General features: G+C 57.3%; 2 protein-coding genes across 4 annotated transcripts in view; one reads left to right on the plus strand and one right to left on the minus strand.

The window, feature by feature from the left end:
- The window catches only part of CENPP (centromere protein P), a 258,919-nt gene extending 250,478 nt beyond the window's left edge, over nt 1–8,441 (plus strand). For both annotated transcript variants that reach the window (XM_008156887.3, XM_054727451.1), the window contains exons 6-8: nt 6,425–6,504; nt 7,436–7,527; nt 7,807–8,441. In XM_008156887.3, coding sequence (XP_008155109.1) covers nt 6,425–6,504; nt 7,436–7,527; nt 7,807–7,976 — 342 coding nt within the window. In that variant the 3' untranslated portion in view covers nt 7,977–8,441. The remainder of the gene's footprint in view (nt 1–6,424; nt 6,505–7,435; nt 7,528–7,806) is intronic.
- Nucleotides 8,442–8,444: 3 nt separating this feature from the next.
- Nucleotides 8,445–13,166, minus strand: part of IPPK (inositol-pentakisphosphate 2-kinase) — a 68,463-nt gene continuing 63,741 nt past the window's right edge. For both annotated transcript variants that reach the window (XM_054727449.1, XM_008156868.3), the window contains 2 exons: nt 11,834–11,913; nt 8,445–9,530 (listed from right to left, as the gene is read on the minus strand). In XM_054727449.1, the coding sequence (XP_054583424.1) occupies nt 9,305–9,530; nt 11,834–11,913 (306 nt within the window). In that variant the 3' untranslated portion in view covers nt 8,445–9,304. The remainder of the gene's footprint in view (nt 9,531–11,833; nt 11,914–13,166) is intronic.

Genomic DNA, 13,166 nt, shown 5'->3' on the forward strand with positions numbered 1-13,166 from the left:
ATGGCAACGTGGGGGGTCTTGCCGAGCAGAAAGCCTGCCACGTGTCCCGTCCATCCCGGCCACAGGGTCGGCCGCCGCCGGGACCTGGTCTTGTTTCTCGCGTGTGTGAGCCGTTCGCTGTCTCCTCCCCAGGAAAGGCCACAGGAACGCGGCGTGGTCCCTGCGGCTCCGGCCGCCGCCCCGCCCCTGCCTCCGGGCGCCGGCCCCCTCCCCCTCCCCGCAGCAAGGCCGCCCTGCCGGCGCCGGGGCGGGCGCTCCCTGTGCGGTTCCTGTAATTTCAGTGGCGGCAACGCTTTTTTTTTTTTTTTGGACTAAGAATTTTTTAAAAATTGTATTTTATTGTTTAAAGTATTACAAGTAGTAGTACACATATCTCCTTTTTCTTTCCCCATTGACCTTCCCCCCGCCTCCCCTACCCCCGGGCACATGCCCTCCTCCCCCTCCCCAGTGTCTGTGTCCATTGCTGTGCTTATATGCATGCACACAAGTCCTTGGGTTGACCTCTCTCCCCGCCTCCCCAACACTCCCCAGCCTTCCCGCTGTAATTTGACAGTCTGTTCGGTGCTTCGCTGCCTCTGTATCTATCTTTTTGTTCATCAGGTTATAATGGTCTTTATTTTCCATGAATGAGTGAGATCATGTGGTATTTTTCTTTCATTGCCTGGCTTATTTCACTTGGCATAATGCTGTCCAGGTCCATCCATGCTGCTGTAAACGGTAGGAATTCCTTCTTTTTTACGGCAGCATAGTATTCCATTGTGTAGATGCACCACAGTTTTCTGACCCACTCATCTGCTGACGGGCACTAGGCTGTGTCCAATCTCAGCCGAGGTGAACGGTGCCGCCGTGAACACAGTGCATGTCCGTTCCGGTTGGTGTTTCTGGTCTTGGCGGCAGCTCTTCAGGGTTTTCCTTCGCACAGGAAGCCTGGGAGCTGGCCCCGGGCCGTGGGCTTCGCAGTCAGTCTCTGCGGCCCGCGCTTCCCTCGTCCTGGTGGCCACGCCTTCACTTTAGACAGACTATGGGCCTGGCCAGTGTGCCGAGTGGTTAGCGCGCCCCCCACGCATGGGAGGGTCGCAGGTTCCATTCCAGTCGAGGCCACACACTGGGTTGCAGGGTCGAACCCGGCCAGTCCGTGTGTCACATGGATGTCTCTCTCTCCCGCCCCTCCCCCTCCCCCTCCACCGGCTGTAAAAACAGTGGGAAAACAGCCTCATCCGTGCGGGGGGTTTGCTAAAAGCAAACGCGATTGGAATGTGTTCCCATAAAGGGGTTCCCTGGAACCCTCTGGCTCTCCCCGGCTCACAAAACAAGAAGGGGTGCCCTGGAGCGCGCAGCCCACGCGGGGGGGGGGGGGGGTCAGGGTGGTTGTTCCCGAGCTCCCTCAGGACGGTCTCACCCCGCCCCCGTCCCCCCCAAACCAGCACTGAGCACCTCCCAGGGTTCCCTGGGCAGTTCCCTGGCTGAGGGGCCACTGCTCCCGCCTCTGCCTGCCCCCCCTGCCGGGCCTGGTCCCAGCGGGGCTCACGGGTGGGGCCGGGCCTGTCTGGGCCGCGTGGTCCCCCAGAGGCAGCCCGCCCTCCCTTAGGCCGTGCGGGGGAGAGAAGGGGCCTGCGCTGGGGGCTCCGGGGGGGGGGGTGCTGCAGGGGGGCCTCGCCTCTCCGGTTGCTGCACTCATGGGGGGGGGGGTGAAGGGCCGGCGGGGGGCGGGGGCGCAGGGCTGCGTGGGCGGCGGGACGCGCGAGTGGAAAGCGGTGCTGGTTTCGGAACCTGAGCGCACTTTCAGGAGTGAGTTCTGTAATGTGAATTACATCCCAATTTTTTTAAATCGTTGAATCAGCCAGACATAATCTCCGGGAGAAACATTAAAATGAAGATGAATTAACGTTAGAGGGCGGGGCCGGTGATGGACAGTGGAGCGGCGAGGGCCTGGATGAAGCGCCACATCCTCGGCCCATTGCTCGCTCCCGAACACCGAACAGAACACCGGGAGGGGGTGGAGGCACACGCCGGGCCTGTGACAAGCAGCTAAGTAAACGCCCATTTGAATCTCTGCTGGGCCGGGGTGGGAGAGGGGGGGTGGGAGGGGCGGAGAGCCCGGCATCCCAGCGCTCCTGACCCCGGCACAGGCCCTGGGCGCCCCCCTGCCCGCAGCCCCGCTCCAGGGGAAGGGCCTCGGCCAAACCTGCCCTTCGCCCTGTCTCGGGGGGCGGGGGGTCAGGTTCCTGTCCTGAGCGTCCGAACAGCCGGAGGAGAAGTTCCCGCCGGGCGCGGTATCATTTGTACTTCGCTGTCTCCTCCCTCCAAGCCCCTGCCCTTCTGTCGCTGGGACCCTCACTGCAGCCGCCCTCCTCTCCTCCGTTGTCCCGGGACAGACCAGGGGCCACCAGGCACCTGAGTGAGGCTGGGCGGCGGGGTGAGATCATGGATCCAGCAGGCAGCTTTGCCCACGACCCCCCGAGCTCTCCAGAGACACAGGGATGCCTGACCTCTTCCTAGTGTCTGCATTTCCTTTTTGATGTTTTAATCGGAACTAAACTAAAGGGAATACCATTTATTTTTTAGTGAAAGCTTCTAATCTAAACCCTCCTTTTGCTCATGAGAAGGCCAGGCGAGACCGAGAGGCCTGCGTGGAGGCCGTGCCCGCAGCCCTTGCGCTGCCCGCCCTGCGCTGGCACCGGCTCAGGCCGCAGCAGCTCAGCCTGGAGCCGTGGCCTCACCCAGCGTTCTCCCAGCATTCCTCCTGCAGTTGTTATTCACTTAGAAGAGCTTGAGGTTTAAAAGCCAGCCAGCACTTTCCACTTAGATCACTTAGGTATAAACTTTCCTGTGAAACTGTTCCGCTGAGATTAGAAATTGTCTGTAACATGAACCAGGCCCGCCCAGCATGTGGTCAGACAGCTTGGTGTTTGCACATGTTCTGCCCACATGTTCTGCTCGTCAGCGCCTCACACATGGGCGGGGAGCGGCTCCATCTTTGTCCCCACAGGACCTGTCCCCAGATCCCTGGGCCTTGCCCTTCCCGCCCCGGCCCTGTCCCTGCCCCTGTCTTGGGGTCCTCAGGCTTTGAGACCAGGTGCCTCCCTGTCCCTTCAGGAGGCTCAGAGTGGCCCCATGGCTGGGCCTGGGTCTGGGCACAGCTCAGGTGCCCGTTTCTGCACCAGGAGGGGTCTTTCCAAAGCGGGCCCTGCGAGCTGGGACTCCCTGTGGGGCCTGCTCACCACACCCCGACTGCAGTCTGTCCCCGCAGACACCCAGGCAGTCCCTCCGCGGGGACGGCACAGCACTATTGTGCTGGTGGCCGGAGAGCCAGCCTCACCACGGTGTTAACCCCAGCAGTCACCGGAAGCAGGGATACAGGATGCTCTTCCCATTCACAGCGGCTGCCTCCTCGGTCCGCCCTGTCCTGAAGGGCCCAGGCCAGCTGCCAACGACAGGCAGCAGCCACTGCCAGGCTCAGAAATGACAGGAGAGACTGCGAGCCTGGAAGTGGGGGAGGCCCCATGCCACCTTCCTGTTTGAGGGAGACCACTTTTCACTTTAAAATGGGCCACGGCCTCATTGGGAAGCTGCTAACCCGCAGACCACACTTCCCGCAGCCTCCTTACCCAGCACAGCTGGCCCGTGCCTGGGGAGATGGACAGGCCGACGGGAGACCGGGTGGCCCTGCCTCGCAGGAGCCGTGTGCCCACGGTCACTGCCATGCGGGCGGGGCAAGGTGGTAGCCAGTGTGAGGATGGACAGGGTGGGGTGTCCACTGTGTGGACGGCCAGCCCATGGGCCTTAGTTTGAAAGGCTTTTAAAGCAGTTGCCCTATAGTGAGGAAGCCGGCGGGGAACACTCCCCTCTGGTCAGGGCCCGAGTCGCCGTGGGGAGTCGGGTGCTACTGTCAGGGTCCCCCAGGGCAGCCTGCCTGGCCTCCACAGGACACGCGAGAGTCTGCCTCTGCTCCGAGGGCGGGAGGCGTCGGGATGAGATTTCTGTAACGTGTTCACCTTGGGGGGCTGATGGTGCGGCAGCTGGGAGGTCTCGTGGCGAACACAGTGCCGTGAGCACAGCAGGCAGGGGTGCGGGCACCACGGCCAGGGCACCTAGATGCCGCGTGCTGGGCGGGAGGCTGGCCCGTCAGGAGCTTGGGCTTCCGGAGCGGTCTCTCTTCTGTCCAGCCCCCTGGATCAGCATCCCTGTGCCCCACAGATTGCTCTTTGGAAAAATGATAAGGGGGCTTCTAAACCACAGAACCACCATCATTCAGAACTGCCTGAAATCTGGCTGAATGGAAGTCCTACAACTAGGGGTTTAAAGGAGCAGCCACATCAAGACTAGTAGGAGGGGCCGAGACACTGCAGAATGAGCTGGTCCAAGCCCAGCACAAGGAGCAGCCATCTGCAGATAGCTTTGTAGCTCATGCCAAATGGCCCGGACAGAACACAGATGGTGCTGACCTTGGCCTGGATGCCCTAGGAGGCCCCAAAGTCAGCACACTCAGTGGATAGCTTCAGATCGCATTGAAACGCCGCTCAACCACCTCCACAAGCAGCACACTCAAGGGGCAGACTCAGCGGGCACCGGAGCCCTGCTGAAGTCAGTCCTGCTCTGTGGGTGGGCCCCTGCACAGCTGATCCTGTGGTCTGTGGTCACTGGTATCAGCCAATCCTTGCAGCCCATCGGCCTGAAGGTAAATCCCTGCCATTAATGTGCCAACAGCAATCCAGGTTCGACTACAACAGGAGGGTGTACACAGCCCATTGGGTTGGGGGAGGGTCAGGGTGCACCTGGAGTGCTCAGCTTGGATGATTGGGGAGGCTGTGCTGCTAGACCCTACATTAGGTCACTCTACCAAGCCTGGGAGAGGTAGCAGCTCTACCTAATACATAGAAACAAACACAAGGAGGCTGCCAAAATGAGGACACAAGGAAACATGTCCCAAACAACACAGAACAAAACTCCAGGAGAAAAACTAGACAAAATCTACTTGTCTTAGTAATCTACTAGATGCAGAGTTCAAAACACTGGTTATAAGGATGCTCAATGAACTTACAAGTTTAACAGTATTAAAAAAAAAAGGACATGGAAACCATAAAAAAACCCCCAACAAACCAGAAATGAAGGAGGCACTAACTGAAATGAAGAATAACTTACAGGGAGTCAACTGTAAAGCAGGTAAAGCTGAGAATCAAATCAGTGATTTGGAATATGAGGAAGCAAAAAACTCCCAATGAGAAGAGCAAAAAGAAAAAGAATCCAAACACATGAAGATAGTGTAAGGAGCCTTTGGGACAACTTCAAGTGTACCAACATTCGCTTGAAGGGGGTGCTGGAAGGAGAGGAGAGGGAGCAAGAAATTGAAAACCTATTTGAAAAAAATAATGACAGAAAACTTCCCCTACCTGGTGAAGGAAATAGACTTACAAGTCCAGGAAGCGGAGTCCCAAACAAGATGAACCCAAAGAGACCCACACCAAGACACATCAGAATTTAAAGGCCAAAGTTAAAAAGAGAGAATCTTAAAAGCACCAAGAGAAAAGCATTTAGTTACCTACAAGGGAGCTCCCATAACACTGTCAGCTGATTTCTCAACAGAAACTTGGTGATCAGAAGGGAGTGGCAGGAAATATTCAAAGTGATGAATAGCAAGGACCTACAACCAAGATTATTTACCCAGCAAAGCTATCATTTAGAATCAAAGGACAGATAAAGAGCTTCACAGACAAGAAAAAGCTAGCCCTAACCAGTTTGGCCTAGTGGATAGAGCGTCAGCCTGCGAACTGAAGGGTCTGAGGTTCGATTCTGGTCAAGGGCATGTACCTTGGTTGTGGGCACAACCCCAGTAGGGGTGTGCAGGAGGCAGCTGATGGATGTTTCTCTCTCATCGATGTTTCTATCTCTCTCCCTTCCTCTCTGTAAAAAATCAATAAAAAAAATATTTTTTTTTTTAAAGAAAAAGCTAAAGGAGTTCATCACCACCAAACCAGTATAATGTGAAATGTTAAAGGGTCTTGAAGAAGAAGAAAAAAAAGATTTAAAAAATATGGATAATAAAATGGCAATAAATACATATCTATCAACAATTGAATCTAAAAACACACAACAAGATAAATGAACAAGCAGAACAGAAACACAATGATAGATACAGAGAGCTGTTTGTTGGGACGGGCTGGGGGCCCGGTGAAAAGTTGCAAGGATTAAGATGTACAAATTGGCTGTTACCGAATAGTCCCTGGAATGTGACGTCGACATAGGGAACATAGTCAATAATATTGTAAAAACTGTGTGTGGTGTCAAATGGGTATGTGCTTTATCAAGATGATCACTTAGTTATGTGATGTCTAATCATTGGGTGTACACTGAAAACTAATATATTATCAACTGTAATTGAAAAATAAAAAGTGATTTAAAAATAGTAATTTTTCTTCTCCCCCAGGAGAAGTACCCAGCGGCTGTGCAGCTCCCTGAGGGGGCCTCCTCCAGCTGCATGAGCATCCGGAGCGCCAGCCAGCCAGGGTGAGTGCACAGCCCGTGGGCTCGGGCTTCCTTGCTCGCCCAGTCCCTTCCCAGCAACCAGATGGTTATTTCCTGGTGAAAAGGAGGGTTACACATGTAGAGGACAGATGTAAGCTGCCTGACACCTTGAGAAATGTCTGTGGCACCCGAACAGGTGCATACCCGCTGATGGCGGCGAAGAGGAGGGGCAGGCCGGGTGAAGGGAGATCGGGGGCAGGGAATGTCTGCACTTCGGGGCCCTCAGGGGACCAAGGGGGAGGGTCAGGGGTCAGCACGCTCTGAGGGAGGGGGACCACCTGGCCTCCACTCTGCTGGGTGCCTGGGGGCGCGGATCTGCCAGGGTCGGAGGGCCTGGTGACTGGCATGAGTGCCTGCCGAGGTTTGGGTTTGTCTTCAAGCCTTAAAATGGCGTCACAATTATGCGGGCTTCTGGGACTCGCCCTGAAGTAAGGAAACGTGTCCGTCCCTCACGTCTGGTGGTGCCTGTCGACCATGTCCGCATTCCCGTATCCCTGAGAGCATTTGGGTTGTTCACCGCTGTCCACCCTGTCTAACCTCCTGCCCATGCCGGGCCCAGGAGGACGCAGCTTCTCCGGGCACATGCCTAGACGTGCAGTCCTTGGGCCGTAGCGTACACTCAGCTTTCTGTCACCACAGATTCTTTCCCAGGTAGTTACCAACCTATTCCCGCAGGAACCTGGAAGCCCCTATTGCCCTGCGTGCTGTACTTCACTTGTACCGTCATCCTAGTGTTAGTGGTACAACAGCCCCGCCCGAGGCCGGCCATGGCCCTGCTGGTCCAGGACTGACCCTGCGGGGGTGGGTGTCTACGGGGGGCCCAGCTGAGCTCAGCCAGGGCAGCACCTGCGGTGGGCAGCTTCCCGGCACAGCCATGCGTCAAGGCACCGGGGGCGGCTCTGACCTCTTTCAGGTTTGAGCTAGTCATCGTTTGGAGGGTGCACATGGATGAAGAAGGGAAGGTTCTGCCGAAGCTGGATCTTCTCACCCAAGTGCCACGGCGAGGTAGGCAGGCCAGCGGCTCCGCGGTCTCAGTGCCAACAGGGATGCCCGCTTATTTCACCTGGTTCACGTGGCAACAGTCAAAAGCTGGAAAGCTCAGTGTACTTCTTATGTCATCTTAAAAAATACTCTGATCAATAACCGCTCCAAAAGCACCTGTGGAGGGACTGCGCCCCAGGCCTCCCGGGCTGCGTGCAGTGCGGGGAGAGGGGTGTCTGCGGGGCGGGGGAGGCGGGAGGGTCTCAGCCGGGGTGTTTCTGACCCGGTGTGTTCTCCGCACAGCCCTGGAGCTGGACCAGAAGGGAGCAGTCGCAGCCGCTCCGCGCAGCTTCCGGGCCCTGCTGGGCGTGCTGGGCATCGAAGCGGCTCTGGAGAGCCTGCTGAGGCTGCTCTGCGCGGAGGGAAGCCCGGTGCCCACTCAGCCACGCCTGGGGCCTGGGGCCGCTGAATAGAAACACTGGCTACTGCCGACACAGAAGCCACACCCTTGGCACGTCTGTGCAGTTATGACACATGATCTATCAACGGTCAGGACATGAGAAACACACACAGCTGTGTAAACACAAAATGCAAAGACGGACACGCCAGGAGCAGCTGGGCCCCTCCCGCCCCCGAGGCTCCCCCTCCCTGCTCCTCGCAGCCAGCCCTGACACGCACTCTCCTTGACCCAAAACAGTGAGTCTGCGCTGCAGCCTGCAGTGGACAGCAAGACCACTGCCCCCCACAGGCCTGGGGCTCCCCCTCCCCCACCCCACCCCGCTCTGCCCCACCCGGGCCCCAGCTCCGCGCGTCCAGCAGGTGCAGCCTAAAGCCTCCGGCCCCACCCGGCAGAAGAGGGCAGCGCCAGTCTCTCCACCCGAGGCAGCAGGAAGATGGAAACGTTACGACAGAATTAAAGAATAAATTCTAGAACAACTGGCGTAATTCAAACAAGTGTAATTCTCAAGTTATCACAAAATTTCCCCACAAAAATTTACAGTCAGCAAAATACTCTCATTTTTCATGTAGCATTTTCATATAATTCCAGTTTCACTAACATTTCAATATATTACAATAAGCCTTCATTAATCCCTCAAAACAATGATATAAATAATCTGTACAACCGACCATGGAGTGAACCTGCCACCAGGACTCTCGTGTTCGTAGCAGCCTGGCGCCTGGGGAGCCCCACCAAGAGCCTGGGGGGCCAGCAGGGCCGCTCCTCGCCCCAGCGGGCGCAGCGCTGCAGGCAGCTCGGCCTGGGGAGGCCCAGGGGGCATCACTCAGGAAAGGAAAGGAGTCGGTGCTCACACGATGGTGTCTGCCCGACCTGAGTCCCGTGGCCCCTGCTGATCCCGCGCAGAATGGTGGCCGTCTGCGCTGCGCCCTCACCTGCAGGAGCCACGGGCCTGTGCTGGTTGGCGTATGGCTGGCCACTCAGCTGGGGAATTTCCAGTAGGATCCCGTTTTCTTAAAAGGCCAAACTGTAAGATCCACACGACAGTCCGTGTTCCGTGTGCTCGAGTCTGGTGGCAGGAGGCCCACGCCGTGGGTCTTACGATCAGGTGTTTGCAGTAGAGATTAGACATGAGCTTGGGCAGGGAGGAAGCTGCCCGAGGCGCCAGGACACAGTGCACAGCCCCCGGCCCTCCTGCCCGGGGAGGGTCCTCCACCCCCGTCCCAGCAGCAGCCCCGAACAGTGGTTAGAAAGCAACAGGTCACAGCCAGGCACCCACCACAAAGCGCTATCGTCCGCCCTTCACCCCCATGTCCAGGTTTCAGAGACACCGCAGGAGAAAAGTTAGACCTGATGGAGAACCAACGTGCAGTCTTCGCTCTCCTTGAACCTGGCCGACACCGCGGCGGCGTCTTGGGCGCGCACAGCCTTTGAGTAGTAGTTGACAATCTTGCCGTCCAGTCTGTACTGATGCGGGATGCTCTCGTAGGGCTTGAGGTCAAGGTCCAGCACAGACACGGAGAAGGCAAACCTGGATCGCGATGCAGGGACCACGGGCCTCTGATCAGAGCTGAAAGTAAAAAAGCAATTTCAGCGCTCCCAACCCTCTCCTTGCTCACAGAGAGCACCCCTTCTTGCGCCTACATGCACCCCGTCTGTCCATGGTGTGCACAGCGCTCGAAGCTCCTGCTGAGACCCACTATTGCCCAGGTAAGAAAGGGTTAATGTGCAGAAAGATGGAAAGCCAATTACTAGGATATTTGTGACATTCCCTATATCCCAGTGGTAGAAGCGAATGCTGGGCCAACGATGACAAAACCTAAGAAAGAGCAGGAAGATCGGGCCACTCAACAGCCAAGTGGATGAGAACATGCTGGGAGCAGGCTCCCGACACGTCCCCCTGCAGATTGATTCTCGACTCAATCTGCAGGTTTTTGTGTTTTGTCTCTTAGTGCTTAGTTTTTCTAAATATCAGCAGCTGTGAACGCTGTGGACAATGACTTGTACTTGACCCCGAGGCCGAGTCTGAACTTGATGCCCAGGCTGCTGTGGAGCACGCGCAGGGCACGGTCGGCAGCAAGGTGACTGGCGACAGGCGTGAGACGAGTTCATGCGGCCGCAGGGAGCCGGCCAGGAGCCGTGCTCTCCCCAGGCTGCACTACGAGTTAGAGGTCATCAAACAAGTCAGCCCGTGAGCCAGGAGGGCCCGGCTGCGGGCTCCATCCCCAGTGGGCGGGCAGGAGGCAACCAATCAATGATTCTCCTCATCATTGACGTTCCTATCCCTCCCTCTCAGAAATCAATAAATATATTTTAAAAAAAAATATATATATATTAAAAAATGATAAAAGTAGCATCTTAAAAAAACAATTCAAACAAAATAGCCATTTCAAAAGCTCTGCCTGAGCAGGAAGCAGCGAGCAGGCTCCTGAGGGCCTGAACTCGGACTCATTCCTGCGAGAGCCAGCTGACAGGACAGCGACCTGGGCTCGTGCGGGTTCTTAGCGCCCGCCCCCCCCCCCCCCCCCCCCCCCCCGCAGCAGGGAGCACGTCTGCCGTCTGCTCTTAGGGCTGGCTCCCGTCTCCTCTCGGCCTCCGTCCAGAGCTCAGTGCAGATGGGCCTGCACAGCCACACCGCTCCAAGGACGCCTCCCTCCTCCCCTCAGAGCCAGCACCGAGCCGGGGAGCAGGGCCGCCTCATGAACACTCGGACCCTTTGTCGGCCAGAAGGTCCCCAGGAGTCCAGGGCGTGGCTCCTGGCACCGAACCCTGGCCGCCCTGGGCTGAGACTGGTGCCCACGTTTCAGAACTTTCTGGACACGTGACCTGGCTCCTGTCTGTGAGTTCTCATGAGGGTAATTTCTGTTCCCCGACTGCACCCTTGCGTCCGGCAGGGGGGGGAGCGTAGCATCTCTGGTTTCCTCTCATGCAGCACCAGCTAATGCAGCCGATGGCGTCCTCGTAGCTAAGCACTGCGGCCTCTCCCTCGGGGACAATGGTGGTTTTCAACCGAACAGAACCCCCTTTTCCTGTATTTCCGTTTTACCCTACAAATGTCCCTCCACGTTTCCCGATCAGGAGAAGGACAGCTCGGTGCCTGTCCGCAGCCGGCCTTCGGGGGATCTTAGGTCAAAAGCAGAAAACCGGGCGCGGCAGCCAGTGCCGGGGCGCCCGGATCCGGGGCCAGAACAAGGATGTTCCCAGACGGGGCTGGCGCCCAGAGCAATGCCGACGGTGCCGTCTGTGACTAAGAGAAGGCCGATCCTGAGTTCCTAAAAGAGGCCGGAGGACACAGGGTGACGACGGGGTCTCGGGACGATGCTACAGGCAGGAGCAGGCTGCCCGCTTGCAGGCCTCGCCTGACGGAGGCCAGACGACACCAGGGCAGTGGTCGGCAAGCTCATTCGTCCACCGAGCCAGATGTCAACAGCACAACGATTGAAATTTCTTTTGAGAGCCAAATTTTTTAAACTTAAACTTCTTCTAATGCCACTTCTTCAACATAGACTCGCCCAGGCCGTGGTATTTTGTGGAAGAGCCACACTCAAGGGGCCCAAGAGCCGCACGTGGCTCGCGAGCCACGGTTTGCCGACCACGGCACCAGGGCAACAGCTCTTGTGGCAGTAGCACTGGGCTTGTTTTGAGAGAAAGGAATTTGCACACAGTATCCACACTGCTTCCAAGTCCTTAGAGTATTTTCTTAGAAAATAGTATAATAACCTTCAGTTTAATAGAACCATCTTTTTAAATTATTCTCCATGCCTTTTTAGAGCGAATTGCAACCTTCTGTGATCTCTAAATGTGGGAAAACCAACTCTTCTCAACCCACAAAATCCCGTTAGGCCAAAGCGCCGGGCGGCCTGGGCCCCTCACCTGGCGTCCTGCAGGCAGGGCGAGAGCGCGATCATGATGGAGCAGTCCTTCGCCGTCATGGCCACCCGGTACTGCTGCACCTGCGGGCAAGAGAGGTCAGCCCCGCACGCACCTCCTCCCGGGAGTCTGGGGGCCTGTGGGGTGATGTGGGGGAGGGGCAGCGTGAGGGTGCACCTTGTTCTCCCCTTGAAATTTCAACAAGTTAACCCACTGCAAGGAGATCCCTGCCCCAAAGGTGGCCGCAGGGAGGGAGGGAGCCCGGGTGGAGGTGCTTCCTTCTCCAGGAGGAACAGAGCCGCTGGGGGTGCGGAAGGGCAGCCCAGCAGGGCGAGTGGCGAGGAAACAAACAGTGACGGGGCCAGCAGACGCGACAGAGCAAGGCTCCTGCCCTGCGCTCCCCACTGTCGGGCAGCAGCGGTGTTTCAGACAAAGAAACAACCACAGAGCCCTGCCGCCGCTGGGACTCCCCAAACTCGCCTCCCAGGCCCTTGGCGTCGTAAGCCAAGAGCTACTGCAGGAGAACTGGTTTCCACCTGTGACTGGTTCCCAAGAGGGGTACTTGGCGTGGGACCCACGGAGGTCAGGGGTTGCCATTAGGTGAGGGCAACACAAACCCTACCCCCAAGCAGCATAGCTGTACTGTCTTACATAAGCCTGGGAGCTCACATCTGGGAGACTAGAGGCAAAAAATCTAGCGATGCAGCGCCACCTACTGGAAAACAGTAGAAAGACCTTCAGAGGCAACTGTGTAAGCAAAGGGCGCAAACACCATGGAGAACCACAGCAACAGGAGGGGCCAGGTTGCGTTGCGGGGAACAGATTTGTAGGGGAGGGTGGGGAGGGGTAAGAGATCAACCAAAGGACTTGTATGCATGCATATAAGCACAGCCAACAGACGCAAGACACTGGGGGCGGCGGGGGGGAGGGGGGGGCGAGGGAGAGAGGACAAGTGCCGGGGAGTAGGGGAGGCAGGGGGAGGGATGTCAGTGGGGGGGGGGGGGGGGAAGACATATGTACTACTATTTGTAATACCTTAAGCAATAACATGTTTTTAAAAAGAGTGCCCAAAAGAAAAGGAAGCTGCAGGCCAAGCACGCCTCAGAGCAAGCCCTGCCCCGCCCCTCCTGCCAGCAGGTGGAGGCGCCACAGCGGCCTTGGAGGAGAAGGAAGGAGGCAGCCTCAGCTCCCGCTGTGCCGGCCACACGGACATCACTCCTCAGGAGGGAGAGCAGCGCCCCCCACGGTCAGTCGGGTCCTCTCTCCCGCAGGCTGTGCGGACACCTGGCAGGATGCTGCAGACAGGATCTCCAAACTGTTAACCAGCAGCCCCACA

Source organism: Eptesicus fuscus, chromosome 15, assembly GCF_027574615.1.
Source record: "Eptesicus fuscus isolate TK198812 chromosome 15, DD_ASM_mEF_20220401, whole genome shotgun sequence".
Classification (NCBI taxonomy): Eukaryota; Metazoa; Chordata; class Mammalia; order Chiroptera; family Vespertilionidae; genus Eptesicus; species Eptesicus fuscus.